Source organism: Hyaena hyaena, unplaced genomic scaffold (genome assembly GCF_003009895.1).
Source record: "Hyaena hyaena isolate Hyena2069 unplaced genomic scaffold, ASM300989v1 scaffold_3, whole genome shotgun sequence".
NCBI classification, from domain to species: Eukaryota; Metazoa; Chordata; class Mammalia; order Carnivora; family Hyaenidae; genus Hyaena; species Hyaena hyaena.
In genome coordinates, this window is record NW_024080635.1 from 8990638 (window position 1) to 9011089 (window position 20452).

Sequence of the window (20452 nt, forward strand, 5' to 3'; positions counted from 1 at the left end):
GAGGTTTAGGACCCTCCACTCTAGCTACACAAAGTCCTCGGAATCCTCGGCACATGAACTTCTGCCGGAAGGTACGGGCTATTCTTAACTTGAAAAAGAATAGTAGTAGCAGCTAGCCCTTGTTGAGTACTTATGATGCCCTGCACTGTCTCCATACCTTCCCCCTTACCCTCTCTCTATATGGAATATCCCTGGAAATGAAAGTGTTGACTGTGCCTTGCTCCCTGGTGTAAAAAAAAAAAAAAATTAGTCTGTGAAATGCAGAGGTTCCGTGGGATGTGTTCATGTGTCTACTAACCAATCAGCTTTTGTCAGAGAAGAGTAGCTTTGTTACACCAATCGGTATTCACCTCTGAGAGAAGTATTAAGTAGCTTTGCATCGTGGGTTTGCTGATTTCTATTTTGCGGGTCTCAGTAGCTGTCTTGCTTTATCCTGAATCATAGTGCATGTGTGTGTCAGGCGCCTGATGCTGCTCGCAGACTGGGAGCTCCCGAAGGCAGGGAGCGGTGTCTCCTTCGTCAGAAGAGAAGCTCTCAGAGCGCCAGGGTCGCATCTTCCCCTTTAGAATAAGGATTCCCAGAGAATGGGGGCTGTGTTTCCCCCATCAGACTGGAAGCTTCCTCAGGACAGGACTGTGTCTCCTCCATCAGAAGGGAGCCCCAGAAAGTGAGAGGTGTAGGAGTCAGAGGATGGAAGAGGTGAAAGAGGCATGACTGGAGGCCGTACAAGTGGGGCTGGGGACCTGGTCCAGGGCTCTTTTCTGATACAAGGGAATTGGGTGTGAGCCTTGGGTCAGTGTCTCTCTATCCCTCTGGGCTCTAGAATTCGAAGAGTCTGGCAGAAAAGGAAGTGTGGAGTCAAGTACGGCTGCCTGACCATCTCACACAGCACGGTGAGGCCTGGAGGGGAGGAGCTCTCAGGGCTCAATAGGTCCTCTCTTCGCTGCTCTGAACAAGCCCTCCCCCCAGCACCGGCCCCCAAACCTGGACGCAGGTTGCTGGAGACCCTCCTGTGGGAGGATGGATGGGATCCAAAGCTCCCAACCTAGTCTTGGCCCACACTCCACATCCATGAGGGGCTGGGGGAGAGGAGACATAGACTGGAACAGGACTACTGTACCCATTTAACAGATTGGGAAATAGAGGTCTAAGAGTCTGGGAGGCCCCGAGGGTAATGCATAAATCCTTTATCCCCCAATTCCCACAGATAAACCGGCCCCCCGTGAAGCTGACCCTGCTGACGTGCCAAGTGAGGCCAAACCCTGAGGAGAAAAAGTGCTTTGACCTGGTGACCCGTGAGTAGTCCCTGTTTCCTCTCTAACAACTGCCCAGCACTTCTCTAAGAGACCTCTCAGCTCCCAGGAGGCTTCAGTTCGGGGCCTGTGTCCAATCCCACATGCGTTTATCAAACACCTGCTGCTGTGACCATCAGATTTCTTAGGTCCTGGACGCTCTTTTTAGAGGCTTTTCCCCGCATCCCATTAAACATTAAAATGTACCCACATCCCACATTAAATATGATTATTCCTGTAAAGTATATTTGAATGGATTTGGGTAATTGGGTTTTTGAAATTATTATTTCTTTAAAATGTTCACTCTCCATCCTTTGGAGGCTTTGATGCCAGGCTTTACGTGGGGGCCAGTGCAGGCTGAGAAAGACCTAGATCTCATCCTAGGGACCTATCTGGCAGGGAAGCATCCAGAAGAGAGGTGCAGATACAGCACTGTCCAAGATTGGGGAGGGGAAGTCCTGCCGTACTGTGGGGAATCCGGAGAGCTGTCTGAGGCAGAGAGCCCTGGAGTATAGCCTTGAAGAACACAGAGTTTGGGGGAAGACATTTCAGGAGATAGGACTGGCATGATGAAAGGTATGGGAGCAGGGCAGTGGCTCTGACCAGGGTGGCCAGAGTGTAGGGTTCACAGAGGAGAGCAGTGGGAGATGAGGCCTGGGAATACCACTTAAAGGTTTGGACCTGATTTCCTGGTAATAGGGAGCCATGGGGTGTCTTGGAGCAGGGGGTGGCATGATTAGATCGAAACCTCGGGCACAACAACCTGGCAGCTGGTACAGGTTGGGCAAAGGGGGAGTTCGGGAGCAAGGAGACCAGACAGGAGGCTGAGGGCCCAAGTGGGGTGAGGGCAGTAGGTTCCCAGGATACCCTGCCTCTGAGCTGGATGGGGTGCTGTTCCCTGGAGCCCCGACCTGGAGTGTCACACAGAGGCTTCTTGTTGGGATCCTCCTTTGGACGTGACTTATGAGAAGCTGCTTGTGCTGCCGGCCACTGTCATTACCCTCCCCACCCCCAGCTCTGCAGAGCCTGGCTCCACAGGGAAAGAAGCACCACCTGGACCCGCTGTTTGGGTGAGGGCTCCCTGGGCCCAGGGAAGGCCCACAGGGTTTCTGTGGGCCAGACACACCCCCATCTCCCCACAGACAACAGGACATACCACTTCCAGGCAGAAGATGAACATGAGTGTGAGGCGTGAGTGAGCCCCTCGGGCAGCCTGGGGGTGGGGTCAGGGGAGCCTCTGGGGACCCCACCCCCGCGGGTGTCACTCCCATGCCCCTCCGGCGTGCTCTTCGCAGGTGGGTGTCAGTGCTACAGAACAGCAAGGATGAGGCCTTGAGCAGTGCCTTCCTCGGGGAGCCCAGCGGCGGCCCCGGGCCCTGGGGGGGCGCTGGGCTGGACGGGGAGCCCCAAGACCTCACGAAGCTGCTCAACGCGGAGGTGAAGAGCAGGCCCGGAAACGGCCAGTGCTGTGACTGCGGGGCTGCAGGTCGGCCAGGGCGGCGGGGTGAGGAGGGAGGTGGCAGGGGAGGGGAGGGAGGGACCCACACCGCCAGGCTCCAGCTGCTCTACCTTGCAGACCCCACGTGGCTCAGCACCAACCTGGGCGTCCTCACCTGCATCCAGTGCTCCGGCGTCCACCGCGAGCTGGGTGTGCGCTTCTCGCGAATGCAGTCCCTCACCTTGGACCTGCTGGGCCCCTCCGAGCTGCTGGTGAGGGCGGGGCGGGGCCAGAAGTGGCCTTGGGCGCGTGACTTTGTGGGGGCAGGACTTGGGTCAACTGGCTCAACCTGAGATTGTGGGGCCGGGAGAGGTGGGGCAGGGTCCTGATGCAGCACCGGGAAGGGGCTGATGGGGCGGGGCTTCTGGAGGCTCCTTCGTCCAGGGGGCGCTGCCCTAACCACCGGTCTGACCCCCACCACTTTCCTGCGACCCCAGCTGGCCTTGAACATCGGAAACACTCGCTTCAATGAGGTTATGGAGGCCCAGCTGCCCTCACATGGCGGCCCGAAGCCCTCAGCTGAAAGTGACATGTAAGGGGATTATCAGATGGGGGGGCGGACATCATGGCTGGGGATTCTGCTTCCCCAGCTCCTGTGGTCTCAGGAGGATCTTGGACCAGAAGTCTGGGGAGAAGGGAGCCTCAGATCTGGAAGAGTCTAGGACATGGTTCTGGGGGAAAGGAGGGCTGTATCTCCTGTGGGAGGGGCCACTGGGTGGAAACGGCCCCTGCTCTGACATTGTGGTTGACTTCGGCAGGAGCTCGCGCAGGGACTATATTGTGGCCAAGTATGTGGAACACAGGTTTGCCCGCCGGTCCGCACCTGAGCCTCAGAGACTCCGGACGGCCATTTGCAACCGGGACCTCCCGTCAGTGCTGGAGGCCTTCGCTAACGGGCAGGACTTTGGACAGCTGCTGCCTGGGCCAGAGGGGCAGGTGAGAACCGCCTCCAAGGGCCACTTACATCCCTCGTGCTCTCTCACCCCAGTCTTTCTCCAGGACCAGCTATCTCCCCCTTGCTCCTCCCCACCTCTGACATCTGCTCAGATCCCACCCTGCAGAGGGGTGAATGGGACAGAGCACTTCAGTCAAGTCTACCTGGGCCAGACTCCTGGCTTTCTGTCTTTTCCTAGCTGTGTGATCTAGAGCAGGTTACTTAACTTCTCTGAGTCTCATTTTCTCATTCATAAAATGAGTTGATGATAGCACCCACAGGGTAGAAGCGAGAATTAAGTTATGTATATAAAGGGCCAGGCATATAGTATGTGTGCACTAAATGTTAGTATCTTTTTCCTTGACCAGCCTCGGAAATGGGTAAGGGTGCATCAGGTAGATAAGGGAAGACTGTTGCACTGGCGATTCCACTGACAAACATCATGTGAGCCAGGAGGGGGTGGGTCGGAGGGGCAGGGTACCAGAGCCGTTTGAATGGATAAACTGACAGGAGTTGCCGACAGTACATGCAAAATTGGATGTCGTGTCTTTGAGCGGTGGGTGGGACTGCCCAGGGGGCAGTGAGGGTACAGCACTTAGGTGAGGTAAGAATTTGGAACAGCCTACACATGAGTGACAGCTCAAAGTATGAGGTTAGCTGAGGTCTCAAGGGGCCAGTGAGAGAGAGGAGCAGAGAGGGAAAGCGCAGGGCTAAGAATCAAGTTTGGGAAGCATCTGTTAAGAGGAGGCGGAGCCATTGAAGGAGGCTGCGAAGGAACTGATCGCTCGCCTTCCTCCCAAACACGCTCCATCCCCGTGGTCCCCTCTCTCAGCTCCAGCAGCCAGCACGTTAGGTGGCAGCAGGGCAGCAGCCTTAGGTGTGGAGGTGTCCTGGGCAGCAAGAGTTCAGGAGGGTAATACTGGATTGAGGGCAGGTGAACTGGGGGAAACTCAGAGGTGTGGCTGTGTACCCAGGCACCTGGAGAGCTCGCCCTGCACTTGGCCATCAGAGTCGCCAACCAGGCCTCCCTGCCCCTGGTGGATTTCATCATCCAAAATGGGTGAGAACCTCCCTACCTGTCCGACCACCTCCTCATACTCCCCGTTGTTCCTTTCTCTTCTCCGCTCCCCTTCCCCCTTCCCTCTCCTTGCCCCTGACTTTGACCCCTCCGCCCTGTCTGTTCCCCTTACCTCCCCCTGGCCCCCACCCCCAGAGGTCACCTGGATGCCAAGGCTTCCGACGGGAACAGTGCTGTGCACTGCGCAGCTCTCCACAACCAGCCCGACTGCCTCAAGCTGCTGCTGAAAGGGAGAGCTTCAGTGGGCACAGGTGGGGCTCCAGCACCTCCCCCACCACACTTCCGGTTCCCTGCTCCTCTGAGTGTGGCACTTCCTGCCTTCTTCCCAGATGGAGAGCACTGATAACCACCATGGGCTCTGCAGACAGACTTGGGTCCTAATCCTGGCTTGCCTCTGACCACCTCTGTGACCTTGGGATCTGTCCATTCATCTCTTGAACCTCAGCTTCCCCATGTGTAAAATGGGTGTCATACCATGGACCAAGTAGAACTGCTAAGAAGAGAAAATAAAAGAATGTTTCTGAAAGTACCTAAGCAAATAATATTGGCTGAATTCAAATAATAGTGATTATAGTAGCCACTATTTACTGTTTAACATATGCCTGGTCAGGGGCGCCTGGGTGGCTCAGTCGGTTAAGCGTTCGACTTCGGCTCAAGTCATGATCACCCAGTTCTTGGGTTTAAGCCCTGCATCGGGCTCTGTACTGACAGCTAGCTCAGAGCCTGGAGCCTCTCTTCGGATTCTGTGTCTCCCTGTCTCTCTGACCCTCCCCTGCTTGCGCTGTCTCTCTCTCTGTCTCTCTCCCTCAAAAATAAATAGAACATAAGAAAATTTTTAAAAACAAACAAAAAAAACCACATGCCTGGTAAGCTGCCAAGTGCTCTATACATGTTAACTCAATTAATCCTCCTAACAACCTCATCAGAAAGTTATAAGTATTATACTCATTTTGTAGGTGAGACAGTCAAGGCCCAGAGAGGCTAAGCGACTTGCCCAAGACCACACAGCCAGGAAGTAGCAGAGCCAAGATTCCAATGCAGTCTGATTCCAGAGGCCCATCATAACCTCTAAGCTCTAATGTCTTTTGACCCTGACCATGACCCCTAACTTTACCCCTCACAGTGAACGAGGCAGGAGAGACAGCTCTGGACATAGCCAGGAGGAAGCAGCACAAGGAGTGTGAGGAGCTGGTGAGGTCTAGGAAAGGAGGGGAAGCCCCTGACCCTTTCTCTCTCTCTGCTGAGCCCCTGACCCTCTGAACTGCCAAGGCTCTGTTATTGACAGCTGGAGCAGGCCCAGGCTGGGACCCTCGCCTTCCCTCTGCACGTGGACTACTCCTGGGGCGTCTCCACGGAGCCCGGCTCTGACAGTGAGGAGGAGGAAGAAGAGAAGGTGGGTCCCCACCCCATCTCTCGGGCCTTTGTTAGAGACCAGATGGAAAGAGCCAGATGGGACCTGGGGTGGGGAGGGGCAGGCCTGAACCACAGGAACCTCACCGTCCTCTCCCCCGTACTTGCACCCCTGCAGCGCTGCTCTCTGAAACCCCCTGCCCAGACCCGCTGGACCAGTGGGAGGGTCGACCTCAGCAACAAGACGTATGAGACCATCACCAGCCTTGGACCAGCGGCCCCCCAGAGCCAGAGCGAGGCCTCTCCCCCACCCTTGCCAGTCAAAAACCCTTCTCGGACCATGGTCCAAGGGCGTGCGGGACATGCCAGTGGAGGTAGGATTGGCTGCCCAGAAAAATGCTCATCCTACCACTCGTTGAGGGCCTACTGTGCACCAGCGCACTGAGCTCAGGGTGCATCTGTTAGTCCATCCCACCCTCACAATCTCTGGCCAGGTAGAGGTCACCCCGCCCCCTTACAGGTGAAGGAACAGAGATGTGAAGTGACATCCCCAAGATCCCACAGCTACTAAGTTCCCGATGTGGGATTCAAACCCAGGTCTGTCTTATTCCAGATTCCGCAATGCTTTCCTTAAATAAAAAGAGAGAGGAGCCTTTATTGACCGGCCGCTGTGTCTCCGGTATTTGGGGGGCTACCGAGACACAGACTAGTGGGGGAGATAAAAGCTGGCCTGCAGTTCATTACAATAATAGATGCAACAGTATAGAATGTAAATCCGCCCCCCCCGCCCCCCGCCAACCAACATACACACAAAAAGAATGTACATCTCAGGAGGACAGGAATTTGGGTGCTCTGTGGACTAGTATTTGTCCTGCACCTAGCCCTGCACCTGGCTGTTCTAGAGAACTGTTTGTTGAATGAACAGACTTGTTCTGGGGGCTCAGGGGAGGGAGGGAGCGTGTTCTCTTGGGACTGGGGAGTGGTTGAGGGAGGCATCCTGTCTGGGTGGTGTCTGAGTTTAGCCTGGGGGGTGAGCAGAGGAGTCCAGACTGAGGAGCAGGGGGAGCAGAGGCAGAAGGTGCATCAGTGTCATCTGGCCGTCATAGCAAAGGAGACCAGGCACGGTGGGGAGGAGCTGAAGGGGAGCACCGGAGAAGTGGGTGGCGTAGGGGTGTGGGGACAGCCGTAGAGGCCAGGGACTGCTTTGAAATTGAGAACAGAGTAATTGATCAAGACAGTGATTGAAAAATCACTTCTGATTCTAGATCGTTCCGAAGCCCCAGGCCTGAGCTCAGAGCCCTCTGGGGCCCCCGAGAGCCTGGGCAGTCCAGCCCCCACCCCTTCCAGCCTCACAAGCCCTGGGGAAGCTGGAGGTCCCAGCCAAACCCCCCCACCGAGCTCTGAGGAGGGCCTCTGGGAACCCCCCGGCCCCTCCCGACCCAGCCTGACATCTGGAACCACCCCCGTGGAGATGTATCCCCCAGTCAAGTTCAGGTGAGAGTCCAGCTGGGCAGGTCTCCCCGACCCCTCTGTACATCATGTATTTCCCCACGTGTCAGTGGTGCCTGCCTGAGGCCTGGGGTAGCTCCCTGCTCTGAGCCCACGGCCCACACAGAATGCTAGCCCTTGAGTGGAGGGTGAGTGGACCCCCTGCCCCTCATGCACCTGCTCCGGGGTCTGGCCTGGAGAGCTGGGAAGCAGCCTGGGACCCTCTCTGCTGGAGGCCGAGTGGAGACAGCTTAGTCCCACCTGTGGGAGGACTCTCGGTGGGATCTCTGTGGTGCTCCCACCTCCAGCCCAGGATCCAGTCCCCCCTTCCCTATAAACAAGCCCCTTCAGTTTGCAGTTTGGGGGCTACATACAGGGAAATCTCCAGAGCCCTCGGAGGTCAGTTCTAGGCCCAGAGGCTTTGGGGGACTCTGCCCACCTGCTTAGGCCCCAGGCTATATCCTTTCCCCCACACTAAGGGGCTCTCAGCATGAGGTCACATTGGCCTTTCCCTGCCTTCCAGCTCGGAGAGCACCCGCTCCTACCGGCGGAGTGGGACGGAGCCCGGACGACTGTCCCTCAGCCAGGCAGCCTCTGCACAGAAGGAACATGCCGGTATGAGCTCTGGGACAGTGGTTTGAGGGGCGGCGGCCGATCACGTGGAAGGCGGAGTTGGTCAACAGGAGGCGCCGGGGGTGGGGGACCTCTCCCCGGGACTGGGGTACATATGAGAGCAGGTGGCCGTAGTTTGCTCAGTCCCTGCCATGGTGTTCCCCCTCTGTGCCGCAGCCCAGGACACACGCAGCTGGGGAGAGCCCAGGCCTTGAGAGCTGGCAGAGGTGATGGGGCCCGAGCCCTGGCCTCTGTCCCGGGGAGGACGAGCAAACCCCTGTCAGCCAGGCTGGAGGCTCAGAGAAGGTCTCACTGCCCTGCGGATGAGGCAGGAGAGGGTGGCTGTGTCCTAGCCCTTAGTTTGCCTAACTGTCCCCTTGTAGCAAGCCGCTGAGTCGGCTCACTCCGAGGCATAGAGGCATGTCCCAGGGACAAGGCGAGAGCTGCCATCCCTAGTCCAGCTTCTCTCTGCTGGATCACGAAGCCCCTCACAGCTCCCCCGAGTTGGTCGAGGAGCTGGGGGTGGGCACAGGACAGAGTCAGCTGGGCTGAGAATAAAACTGCTGTTCTTCATCCCCCCAGGGATTCCTCAGGGGTGGCCATGACTGTCAGTGCCGGGAGCGGGATACAGCAGGGGTGGGAGCCAGGTCTCCTGCGGAATTGTCATCCTCAGTCCATCAGAGTCAGGCACTGGACACAAATCTGTGTCCACAACCAGGTATCTGTCACGCAGCATTTAGCTGAGAGGTGCGTGCTAAGAAGAGACCAGGCCTCAGGGTGTGGAGGCCTTGGAAAAGTGGCTTCACTTCTTTAAGCCTCCGTTTCATTGTCTGTTAAATGGGGATAATTTCATCTATCCATGACAGGACGGTGGTGAAACTGAGTGAGATAAACAGCTGGTATATAATGAAGGTACTTAGATGAGGTGCCTGGGTGGCTGTCGGTTAAGCGCCCGACTTCAGCTTGGGTCATGATCTCACAGTTCGTGAGTTCGAGCCCTGCATTGGGTTCTGTGCTGACATCTCAGAGCCCAGAGCCTGCCCAGGATTCTGTGTCTCCTTCTCTCTCTACCCTTGCCCCACTCACACTCAGTCTCTCTCTCTCTCTCTTTCTCACAAAAAAAAATTAAAAAATGTTTTTAATGTGTAATATAGGTACTTAGAAAATGCCAATTTTCGTTCTTGTATCCCCAGGTTGGCTTCACTGAAGGAGAGGGCTCAAGAGTTGGGTTCTCCTGGAACTCTGCACGGGTTTTGCAAGACTAGCCCCTTGCTGGCCTTTGAATGCCTGAATCACCCCCATGTTTGGATCCCAGTGTTCAGAGCTAGGACTTGAGCCCACAAGACTGGAGAACTGGGGTGTCCGTTCCCTTTGGGTCTTGCTCTCTCTGTCCCTTGTGCCTCCGTGGCTGGCCTTCCTCCCTGCCGTGGGCCCCTGCCCAGGACACCGGGCCCCTCCATGTTAGGGCTGATGGCGGCTCCTTCTCTCACCCGTCACTGCCCAGAAGCCAGGGAGCCGTAGGGCTGGATCTGAGCATACTTGAGCTACTCTTCGCCTTGAGAACTCTGTCTCCCATCAGACCAGAACTCTGTTTCTTCTATCAGCCTGGGGGCTCCGTAAGGGTAAGACCGGCCCACCTTCATCGTGCTTCATGTCCAGACCAGGAATTCTAACCAGACAGACAGCTTGTCTTCTTGGCTACTCCTTCGTCTGGGACTCCTTTCCTGAGTTTCTCTCTATGTCCAGCTGTCACATGAGTAAGACAGGGGTCTTGCAGATCTGGCCCCTTGCTAGGAAGCTGGTCCCCAAGGGCTGGGCATGGGGATGGGCAGGGCTGGATTCCAGGGGACAGTCCTCAGCCCAGGGGCAGACGATCGGCTGCCTTACGCCGATGAGACAGTGGCTGTCTGTAGCTTGCGTGCATCCTGCTTGGCCGGCGCTCGCGCTCCACTGGCTGTTAAATAAATACTCCGAAGAGCACTCCTTTCGAGGGACAGCGCGGCCTTCCCGGGACCTGGGCTGTGTTCCCCGGCCAGGAAGTACCTAGGAGTAACCCCCGGCTGCCTACTCTCCTTGGTTTCGCAGGCAGGAAGGAAAGGAATGGTTGGGGATGATTGATCTTCGCCTCTCCCCTTTTCCTTTGGTCAACTTAGGAGCCTTCCAGTCTCGGGGGAGGAAAGAGCTAAGAAAGGAGGAAGGAGAATAATGGCAACAGGAGAGCAGGGAATAAAGTTTCTGCTTCCCCTTGCCGGAAATGCCACCATGACTTCCAGCCCCATCTTAGAAAAAAGGTACACTTAGCCATCATCAGTCTGTAACGCAGCTTTATGGGCACTGGGCGTTCGGCCCTGGCCGGGATGGGCCAGACCAGACAGGAGGGGCTGGAGGGTTCCGACGGCCCAGCTCAACCCTGGCAGGCTGAGCCGCTTACCCTGGACGGAGACCTGACTGGTCTGGGATCACACAGGGGCAGGGGTTGCCTCCAGTGTCTGCTTTTGTTCATCTCAGACTTGTTATTTCACTCATCTCTAATAAAAGATGTTTTTTTATTAAATTCCAGTGGTTTCATTATGTGATCCGAAGAGCAATAGGAAAGTGGGTGGGAATTCCAGGGCCTGGAATTCTTTCTCTGGACCTGCTAAGGGATGATTTTGCTGCAGGGGACGTTTGGCAATGCAGGAGACTTTTTTTTTTTTTTTTTTTTTTTTTGACTGTTCCCAACTGGGAGGCGCTACTGGCATCTAGTGGCCAGAGGTCAGAGACACTGGTAAGCATCCTGCAATACACAGGTGAGCCCCCGCGAGGGTGCATTATCCCATCTAGAATGCGAACGGTGTCCAGGTTAAGAAACGCTGGTGCAGGGACGCCTGGGTGGCTTAGTCGGTCAAGCGTCCGACTTTCGCTCAGGTCATGATCTCGCGGTTCGTGGGTTCGAGCCCCGCGTCGGGCTCTGTGCTGACTGCCAGCCCAGAGCCTGGAGCCTATTTCAGAGTCTGTATCTCCCTCTCTCTCTCACCCTCCCCTGCTCACGCTGTCTCTCTCTCTCTCTCCTAGAAATAAATAAAAATATTAAAAAAAAAAAAAAAGAAACGCTGGTGCAGAGGAAGCGTGCTGCGCAGACTCGCGGTTTAGGTCTGTCACAGCCCTTGTGCCAACTTGATTTCCCTTGAGATGGAGCTTTGGGGGCCAGCAGTTTATTTGTGAGGTGATCCCAGGAAACAAGTAGGGAGTGGGGCAGTCGGTCAAGAGCAATGGAGGTTGTGTTAATGAGGGGCTACCACCGGGAACTACTGGGACTTATCTTGGGGACCTTTGAGAGTCTATACTGATTAGAGCATGTCTTCAGGCACCTGGCTGGCTCAGTCGGCGGAGTGTGTGACTCTTTAAAAAAATTTTTTAATGTTTTATTTATTTCTGAGAGAGAGACAGCATCAGCAGGGGAAAGTCAGAGAGAGGGAGGTACAGAATCAGAAACAGCCTCCAGGCACTGAGCTGGCTGTCAGCACAGAGCCCGACACGGGGCTCGAACCCACAAACCGTGAGATCATGACCTGAGCCGAAGTCGGAAGCTTAACCGACTGAGCCACCCAGGTGCCCCTGGAGAGTGTGACTCTTGATCTCAGGGCCATGAGTTTGAGCCCCATGTTGGGCATAGAGATTACTTAAAAAAACAAAACAGAACAAAAAAACACATGTCTTCAAGTTGTCCCACTGAAAGTGAAAATATTGGTGTGTTTACCACTAAGTCTGGTCTCTTGCTGGATGCGGGGTCCTTCCTGGGGGTCTCCCCGAGCACCTCCTGCCTGCTCTGAAGCCCTCACTCAGGAGACATGGGAAGGTGCTGGAGGTGCGTCCAGGAATTGCCTGCTGTGACCTCCAAGTGAGGGCAGGGAGACAGAGGGAATATGTCTAAAGTAGCTGAGCAGTGCGACCCTGGGCTCCTCTAAGCCTCAGGCTTCCCATCCATACGATGAAAGGGTTGAACTTGATGTTTTCTTAGAGTCCTTTGAGCCCTGATGATGTGGGAATCTTGGCTTCTTTTGTTTGATGTCATTTAACTCAGGGTGGGAACTGTGTGGAAGTTTGAGGAAAATTTAAAAAAAAAATTTTTTGTAAGCAATCCTGGGGGCGCCTGGGTGGCTTAGTTGGTTAAGCGTCCGACTTCGGCCCAGGTCATGATCCTGCACTTCATGGGTTCGAGCCTTGCATCAGGCTCTGTGCTGACAGCTCTGAGCCTGGAGCCTGCTTTGGATTCTGTCTCCCTCTCTCTGCCCCTCCCCTGCTCACACTTTGTCTCTCTCTCTCAACAGTAAAATTTAAAAAACAATTGTAATAAACATCAAAAAAAGTTTTAAGGGGCACCTGGGTGACTCAGGCGGTTAAGCTTCCAACTTCGGCTCAGATCGTGATCTCACAGCTTGTGAGTTCAAGCCCCGCATCAGGCTCTGAGCTGACAGCTCAAGCCCGGAGCCTGTTTCTCATTCTGTGTCCCCTCTCTCTCTGCCCCTCCCCTGCTCACACACTGTCTCTCTCTCTCTCAACAATAAACAATAAAAAAATTTAAAAAACAAACTTTGAAAGGCAATCCTGGGGCACCTGGGTGGCTCAGTTGGTTAAGTAATAGATTTCAGCTCAGGTCATGATCTTGTGGTTTGTAAGTCAAGCCCCATTTGCCCCCAACCTACTTCTCCGCTACAGCCCCAGCAATTTTTCTGTTCTTCCAACCCTGGCATGCCAAGCACACCCCCCCATCCCTAAGCTTTGCATTCAAAACTCCAGGACTGTTTTGTTCCTCTCTGGATGCTCAGGGCTAGAACTGCCTGGCACCTAGTAGGTGCTCAATAAGTACATGTTGAATGAGTGAATGTTTCTTCATCTCTTACAGGAATACTCCCTTCCTCCTCCCCTCAACTCCCACCCTGCACATCTGCCCAAAGTTTAAACTTGGCTTCTTCAGAGCAGATAACACCTCAACTGGTACAGCTCCCTTCAAATGTGTCTTTAAAGTATCCTCGCCTTCTTCCTGACCCTCACCCCAGTTGTGATCATACGGAATTGATTGTGTCCAAATGTGCCTCGGTTTTCTCTTGTGCATAGACTGAATCTCAACTTGCTGGGTCTAGTCTGTCGTGTTTGCTGCCTGGATACTCAAAAGGCATTTGTTGAATGAGAGAAAAACCTATTCGTTCCTACCGAAGTCCCAGGTCACACAGCAGCAGACAGAAGCCCATGAGTCGTGACCCAGGCTGGGTCGGGCTTCTCTAGAGTTTTCTCAAGAAAGTCTAGAGATGTCACTGAACGCCCCACGCCACAGTGCCCCACTCTGTACTCACTATGAACCACTTTTCATGCTTCCGCCTCAGGTCCCTCAGCACCTCTCCCCTGCACTAGGATCACTTTGTGTCAATTAAGCTCTAGTTTAGGACTTTTTCCTGGGTCCGCCGGGGACACTTGGAAGGTCCTTCCACGGGAACCCAGATGTGTGCACAGCTGTGGGGGCACAATTCTGTTTCCTTCCCTTGACCTGAGATGACCCAATCCCACTGGGGAGGCAGTGGCCTGACCCTGAATAAATAAAGGGCGCCCATGCACCTGGGTCAGGATTTCTCAAAGCTTGGCGCACCTAATCTCCCAAACCCTCACTACTCAGAGAGCCGTCCTGAAGGCAGCCCTGCGCGTTGCGCTCGGGGGGAGCTTGTTAGAAATGCAAAAACCTCGCTGCAACAAACAAAATAGAGAGCCTGGATCCACGCGTGTGCACGAATGAGTGAGCAGGGGGTTCGGCAGAGCTGGATTTAACGATCGTGCAGGAAATATGATACGAGGGCACCAAGTTGCCTGCACTTGGGCATAGGCGCGCGGCTTTGAGCTGTGGTCGCGCACAGACGCGGGAGCCAGGACTCCCGCCAGAGCGCCCCCAGCGCCGCGACTGCCTCCTGTGTCCGGGGACCACGGCCTCTCCACTTGCCAGAGAGCACTCCTTCCCAAACGTCCCTTAGGCAGAAGGGCCCAGGTGACGGGCTCTCTCTCTCGAAGACTCGTCCCTCTCCGCAGGCCAGGCCCGCAGGCGCGGGCAAACTTTGCCCGGGCGAGTCCTTGAAGTCTATATTTAGTGCTTGTCACCCCTCCCCCTGCGGTTGCGAGGCGGGCGGGCCGAGGGGGGTGTGGGGGGAGAGCCCCGCCCCCGCAGGCGTGTGTACCGTGTGGATTTGGGGCCCGCGCGGTGGCGCGCCCTCGGCCTTTGCGCCTCCTGCAGCCCCCGCGCCCCTCGCCCCTCGCGCCTCGCCCCTCGCCCCGCCGGCCGTCGCGCGCCAGCATGGGCCAGGAAGAGGAGCTGCTGAGGATCGCCAGAAAGCTGGAGAAGATGGTGGCCAGGAAGAACACGGTGAGGCTGCAGAGTTCGGGCCACAGCCCCCACCCCCAGGAGGCGCGGCGCGTGCGAGCCTGGTGTCCCGGGGGTGCGTGTTGGCTGCGCGCACGGGAGGCGCGTGCGGGACTCCGGGACCCGAGGGAGGCGCGGCTGACGCAGGGCTCAGCGCCCCTTGGAGACTGCTGGGGACCCCAGGGGTGGATGTGTACACGGCCCAGGGCGCTCGCTGGGCAGGATCGTGTGGGGCCCCAAAGACGAGCCTTGTGCATGCCCCTCTGGACAAGTGGGGTTCAGGGGTCCTGGGTAGCTTGTGCCGGGCCCGGGAAAGCGAGCGAAGAGACCGGGACCTGGAGAAGGACTTTCAGAGTCCGGGACTCACGGAGTGTGTGAAGCCAGGGGAGTGGCGGCAGCGACAGCGGGGCGGGAGGAAGGGGGAACGGAGAAGTGTGGTTTACAAAATCCCGGATGGCCCGAAAAGGGGCAAAGAAACTTGAGCTGATGGGGGGTGCCGAGCCGCCTCTATCCCTCACCCCGGTAGCGGATCTGGAGGAGAGCAGCAAGGGACCTCCGACCCCACAGCCTCACAGCTTAGGGCTCCAGGAGCGGTTCTATTTGCAACTTTCCCTGAACTTGGCCGCAGGGTGGGGCCCCTGGCGGCAGGGGCCGAACAGGTGCTGGGCAGCCGCAGCGCCCTGGGTGGGGGGAGGGGAGAGGAGGGAGACGGGCTGGAGGCCTGGGCTGTCGCGGGCCGCCGGGGGAGGGAGAGCTGGACCCAAAGGGGAATCTGGACTGAGGGCCCTACCTGCGGATACCTGGACTCTCAGGCCGACTCGAAGTTAATGTTTGATCCTTCCGGTGATCTTTGCCTCAAGCTGGTGGCCACCGGGGTGCCTGGCCAGAGCAAACTTGGCCTTGGGTCTGGGACAGCCTGGGCACACCCAGAGAGGGAAGAGAGGAGAAGGTAGCCCATGGGACTGTCGTCCCCACCCCCCGGCCCCACTCACCCTGTATCAGGGCCCTCTCAGTCCATAGCCAGGTGCTGGAACAGGACCTGTCTTTCCAGCCCATTCTGTGACTCTAGGAGCTCGGGGGAAGGGATGGACCTATGAGATGTTTTAGAGCAGGGAAGAGGGAAGAGTCCCATGGAGTGTCAAGCTGCGCTAGTGTAGACAATGCATTGATGTCCATATAAAGGTCTACCAGTTTCCTCATCTGTAAGAAAGAGTTGCGATTATCTATCTCCTGGGTAGGAGTGTCTCTGCTGGCAGTGGTGAGGGTGGAGGAGATGGAAAGCCCTCCAGGGGACTTGAACTAGTGCTTGGTAAGAGTTAGAGAATGACGCCTGCCTTTACGCAGCCAGGAGGGACACAGCCTGCCGAGTGCGGGGAACCCGTCACCCATACATTCCCAGCCTCCGCCCGCCACCCATTCGGGGGTCCTCCAAAACCAGTGCAACTGAGCGTCAAGTCACAGGGCACTTTCCCAACTAGGGGTGGCGGAGCTCAGCCCGGGTCTTCTGAGCTCAATTCCACGTCACAGTCCTGTCCCTTGCAGACTTGGTCCAGAAGGTTCTGGGCTCCTGGGCGCAGTAGGGGAGACTGGGACATCTGAGGAAAGGCAGTTTTGGGGAGCAGAGCGCTGGCTGAGGAGGAAGCCGCCTGCCCTGGCCTCCCTCTCGCTCCTTTTATGGCCATATGCTCACCACTCTGCTTCCCTCTCTGGGCCTCAATTTCCTCTTCTGTGAAATGGGAAGAGGAAACTGTGTCCGCAGGGGATGGATTCCTGAGGAAGTGCCCAGAGCTCTCTCTAGAAAAGAGGCAAGTCTGGCCACAGGGTCTCTGTAGCAGAGTTCGTCTGCAGCCACGTCTGCGCCTGGGCTCTTGGCAGCATCTGGATGGGCACAGAGCTCTGGGCCTGTGGCCCACAGAGGTGGAGCCTGCTCTGGGAGCAGAAGCGGACCCGCCCAGCAGTGGTTAGGGAGAGGAGGACACACTTCCTGGACGAAGACGGATTCTCCACGTTGCAGCTCAGGCCTGGGGTTCACTGCCAATTACTGACGTCCCAGCAACTTTCTTAGGGCTTTTGTCAGATGCGGTGTGTGCGTGCCAACCGAAGCCGCTTCAGACACACACCAAACATCCCCAGCCACACAGACACGTAATTCCACACGACAGACGTGACCGCACTCGCGCAGCCATACGCAGCACGAGCTAGAGGCGCATCTGGGCACATAACTGCACGTGAGACACGGCACGGGTACTGATAGACACACTGACCCTTATGTTTACAGAAAGACACACGCACGTGTGCGCAGCACAGTTACCCCCATCCGTGCAAAGTCACAGACTTAGCACACAGCCACACGTTCACATTCAGAGAGTAGAACACGGCATCATTCCACAGAGACACACAGACACACTGGGCTTCGAGCCGCACAAACACAGCTCCACACACGGAGTCAAGGTACTGCTGGCCACACATCCCATCCCTGTACACAGAGAGACACACAAGTCAGCTCTTGCACACGGTGTCGCGAGCCCGGCTACACTGAGGCTCACGGCTGTTCCCCAACATGGCCCGATTATGCAGTGTGACATGCAGGGACACACACCCGGTGGTGGGCTGGAGCCAGCTTACTATCAGGTGCCGATCTTTCGGCAATTTGGCAGGCTGGTTGTCAAATACAGCCATTTTTTAAAATTGATTAACGTTTCAGGTGTACAACATAGTGATGCATCAGTTCTTTACAGTGTGCTGTGCTCACCACAGGTGTAGCTACCTACCCTCTGTCACCATACAATGCTGTTAAAATACGATTGACTGCAGGGGCATCTGGGTGGCTCAGTCAGTTAAGCATTTGACTTCGGCTCAGGTCATGATCTCATTGCTCATGACTTCGTGCCCCGCATCAGGCTCTGTGCTGACAGCTCAGAGGCTGGAGCCTGCTTTAGATTCTGTCTCCATCTCTCTCCGCCCTTCCCCTGCTTGTGCTCTGTCTCTCTCTCAAATATAAAATAAAACATAAAAAAGTTTAAAAAATACCATTGCCTGTATTCCCTATGTAAAGCCATTATTTTAAAAATTAAATGATATGCTTACAATTAAATCATATTAAAAGCAAAGGTAATACACTCCAAAGCCATCACTTCTAATTCTGTTACTACATTTCACTATCATCCGTGGTGTAGAGGTGGTTTATTTCTGTCACATCAATATGGCGGAAGCCCTGTATGGTGGCATGGTACTGGACGACTCTTCCCAGTGCCTCCTTTAGGTCAGTGACAGCATATTGGTAGCTTGAAATTGGCCTACAAATCAGGTGTGGTTTTTTTTTTCCCCTTTGAGAGCTGGGTGTTGAATGTTGACCAGCACGCCCCCACACTTACATTGGTGTTCCATAATTGCCCACGTCTAGACAGCTCTTGGTCCATACCTACACAGGTTAGAGCCGAAAGTCCTGAGTTTGAATCCCAGTTTGACGCCTTGTAACTTTGGGCAAATTATTTAATCTTCCTGTTTCTTGGGTTGCTCATCTGTGAAAATGGGGTAATAATTCAGTAAGGATGGGAGTAGTGATCGTACCTACCTCGCAGGGCCAGTGTGAGCGTTAAAGGAACTAATGCTGGTGAGACACTTAGAGCAATGCCCGGCACAGAGCAAACCTCTAATTAGTGGTGGATGCAGACTTGTATGCCCGCAGGGTTACACGCACGCGTGCAGAGCCGCGGGTCACGCCTCCAAAAACCTACTGCTAAGCCTGGTTCCAAGGGAGGCCGAGGGCTGACAGAGGGCACTCCTTGGGACGTGGTCCTGGCAAGGAAGCCTGCCAGGACGGGGATTGGCTGCTGGAATCAACAGTGAGACCAGAGCAAGGGACACGCAGGACACAGTCAGCTGCTGCTCCCCAGGGAGCCGGCCTCGGGCCAGGGGGCGGGGCTGGCCTCTAGGAAGTGGTTGCAGGAAAGAGAAGGCTGAAATGGGGCAGGTGTGGCCCAGGGCTGGCAGCCAGCAGATTTTCAAATCTGAGGCTCCTTTCCTTCCATCACACCCTCCCTGCCCACCTTCCACTTTCTGCTTTATTCATTCACCGGGCTGTGTGCTAAACCCTGAGGTTGCAGAGATTAAAACAGTCCTCCTTACCCAAGAGAAATGAAATGAGAGCGTATGTCCACACGAGGACTTGTACATGAATGCTCCTGACAACTTTATGTGTGGTAGACCCAACTGGAAGCCAGCCCAAGTCCCATCAACAGGTGGATGGATAGGGGAGCCTGGCTGGCTCAGTCGGAGGAGCGTGAGATTCTTGATCTCAATGCTGTGAGTTCAAGCCCCATGTTGGGTGTAGAGATCGCTTAAATAAACTTTAAAAAATTGTTTTAAGTTAAAACAAATAGATGAATGGATAAGCAAATTGTGGTATCTCTCTACAATGGGCAAGAACTCAGTAATAAAAAGAACTAGTGATTTACCCCACAACATGATGAATCTCAATTACCCTGAGTGAAGGAAGCCAGATGAGAAAGCCCATCACAGTTCTCTTTATATGAAATCTTTAAAATGCAAGTGCTTCTAGGTGACAGAAGACAGAATCATGGTGGCATGGGCCTGGATTGGGGTACAGGGTGAGTAGATTACAAGGGGGCACAAGGAAACTGGATGGTGACGATTATGTTCTTATCTTTTTTTCATGTTTATTTTTTTCCATGTTTATTTTTCATGTTTATTTATCTTTGAGAGAGAGGCAGAGCATGAGCAGGGGAGAGGCAGAGAGAGAGGAAGACACAGAATCCAAAGCAGGCTCCAGGCTCTGAGCCGTCAGCACAGAGCCCGACGTGGGGCTCGAACTCACGAACCGTGAGATCATGACCTGAGCTGAAGTCGGGCACTTAACCGACTGAGCTACCCAGGCGCCCCAGTTATGTTCTTATCTTGATTGTGGTGGTGGTTTCCTGGATGTACACAAACATCAAACATGTGCAGTTTATTGCATGTCACTTACACCTCAATAAGGCTGTAAAAAAAAAAAAAGCCACGGTACTCACTCTTTAGAAACTTCCAGTTGGGAAACGCAAGGATGAGGAGGCAGACACACAAAAGCAGTAACAGGAAGCCACAAAGTGATTAGTTTTAGAGAAAGAGATGGGGATGCGTGCCCAGTAGGAGGAACATCAGAAGCGATGGCAGGAGTCAGGGGGAGAGGCTGGGGCTGGGCTCTGCTCAGAAGGGTGGGTGGCCAGCTAGGTGGTGGGAGATGAAGTTAGAAAACTGGTTTGAGGCAGAATCTTCTCTCTCTTTCTCTCTGTCCCTTGCCTGGCCATCAGCCACTTGTCTCCCTGTGTCCCGTTGCTGGGGCGACTCCCCCCCACCCCCTGCACCCCTCTGTCCCACCAACACCACCCAATGTCAGAAAGGGGCCCGGGGCAGACGCTGTGGCCTCCGTCCTCACCTTGTGGCCTCCCACAGGAAGGGGCCCTCGACCTTCTGAAGAAGCTGAACAGCTGTCAGATGTCCATCCAGCTACTCCAGGTGGGGCGGGGGTGGGAAGCCTTGGCGGCATCACCTGGGGGGTGGGGAAGACTTTCTGGGGAAGTGAAAGACCCGGGACAGGGCAGGGGAGACCTCCGGGAGGAATTTCTGACAGGAGGACCAGGGGCCGGGGGGGGGGGGGTCTTGTGCTCTGAGGGTGGAGACTGAGGCACTTAGATGGGGGCAGGGCACCTTTCAAGCGTAGGGGGTCCCCCAGGTCTGTGATAAAGATCGGTTTGCTTTCCTTGAATACCCCAACTCCTAAGGCCCTGGGCCTGTGGGATCCACAAGCCAGTGATCCAGG

At 55.4% G+C, this 20452-nt stretch overlaps 2 protein-coding genes across 3 annotated transcripts in view; both read left to right on the plus strand.

The window, feature by feature from the left end:
- Positions 1–10806, plus strand: part of ASAP3 (ArfGAP with SH3 domain, ankyrin repeat and PH domain 3) — a 49763-nt gene extending 38957 nt beyond the window's left edge. The window contains 16 exon segments of the mRNA XM_039233093.1: positions 824–893; positions 1208–1295; positions 2435–2483; positions 2588–2778; positions 2869–3002; positions 3228–3322; positions 3549–3726; positions 4699–4784; positions 4938–5053; positions 5926–5993; positions 6088–6195; positions 6331–6526; positions 7418–7646; positions 8164–8194; positions 8196–8255; positions 9446–10806. Of these exon segments, the coding sequence (XP_039089024.1) occupies positions 824–893; positions 1208–1295; positions 2435–2483; positions 2588–2778; positions 2869–3002; positions 3228–3322; positions 3549–3726; positions 4699–4784; positions 4938–5053; positions 5926–5993; positions 6088–6195; positions 6331–6526; positions 7418–7646; positions 8164–8194; positions 8196–8255; positions 9446–9517 (1771 nt within the window). The 3' untranslated portion in view covers positions 9518–10806.
- Positions 10807–14411: 3605 nt separating this feature from the next.
- Positions 14412–20452, plus strand: part of TCEA3 (transcription elongation factor A3) — a 37622-nt gene continuing 31581 nt past the window's right edge. The window contains exons 1-2 of one of the 2 annotated variants that reach the window (XM_039230494.1): positions 14412–14637; positions 20086–20148. In XM_039230494.1, the coding sequence (XP_039086425.1) occupies positions 14569–14637; positions 20086–20148 (132 nt within the window). In that variant the 5' untranslated portion in view covers positions 14412–14568. The remainder of the gene's footprint in view (positions 14638–20085; positions 20149–20452) is intronic. The other variant, XM_039230504.1, reaches the window with a different exon arrangement.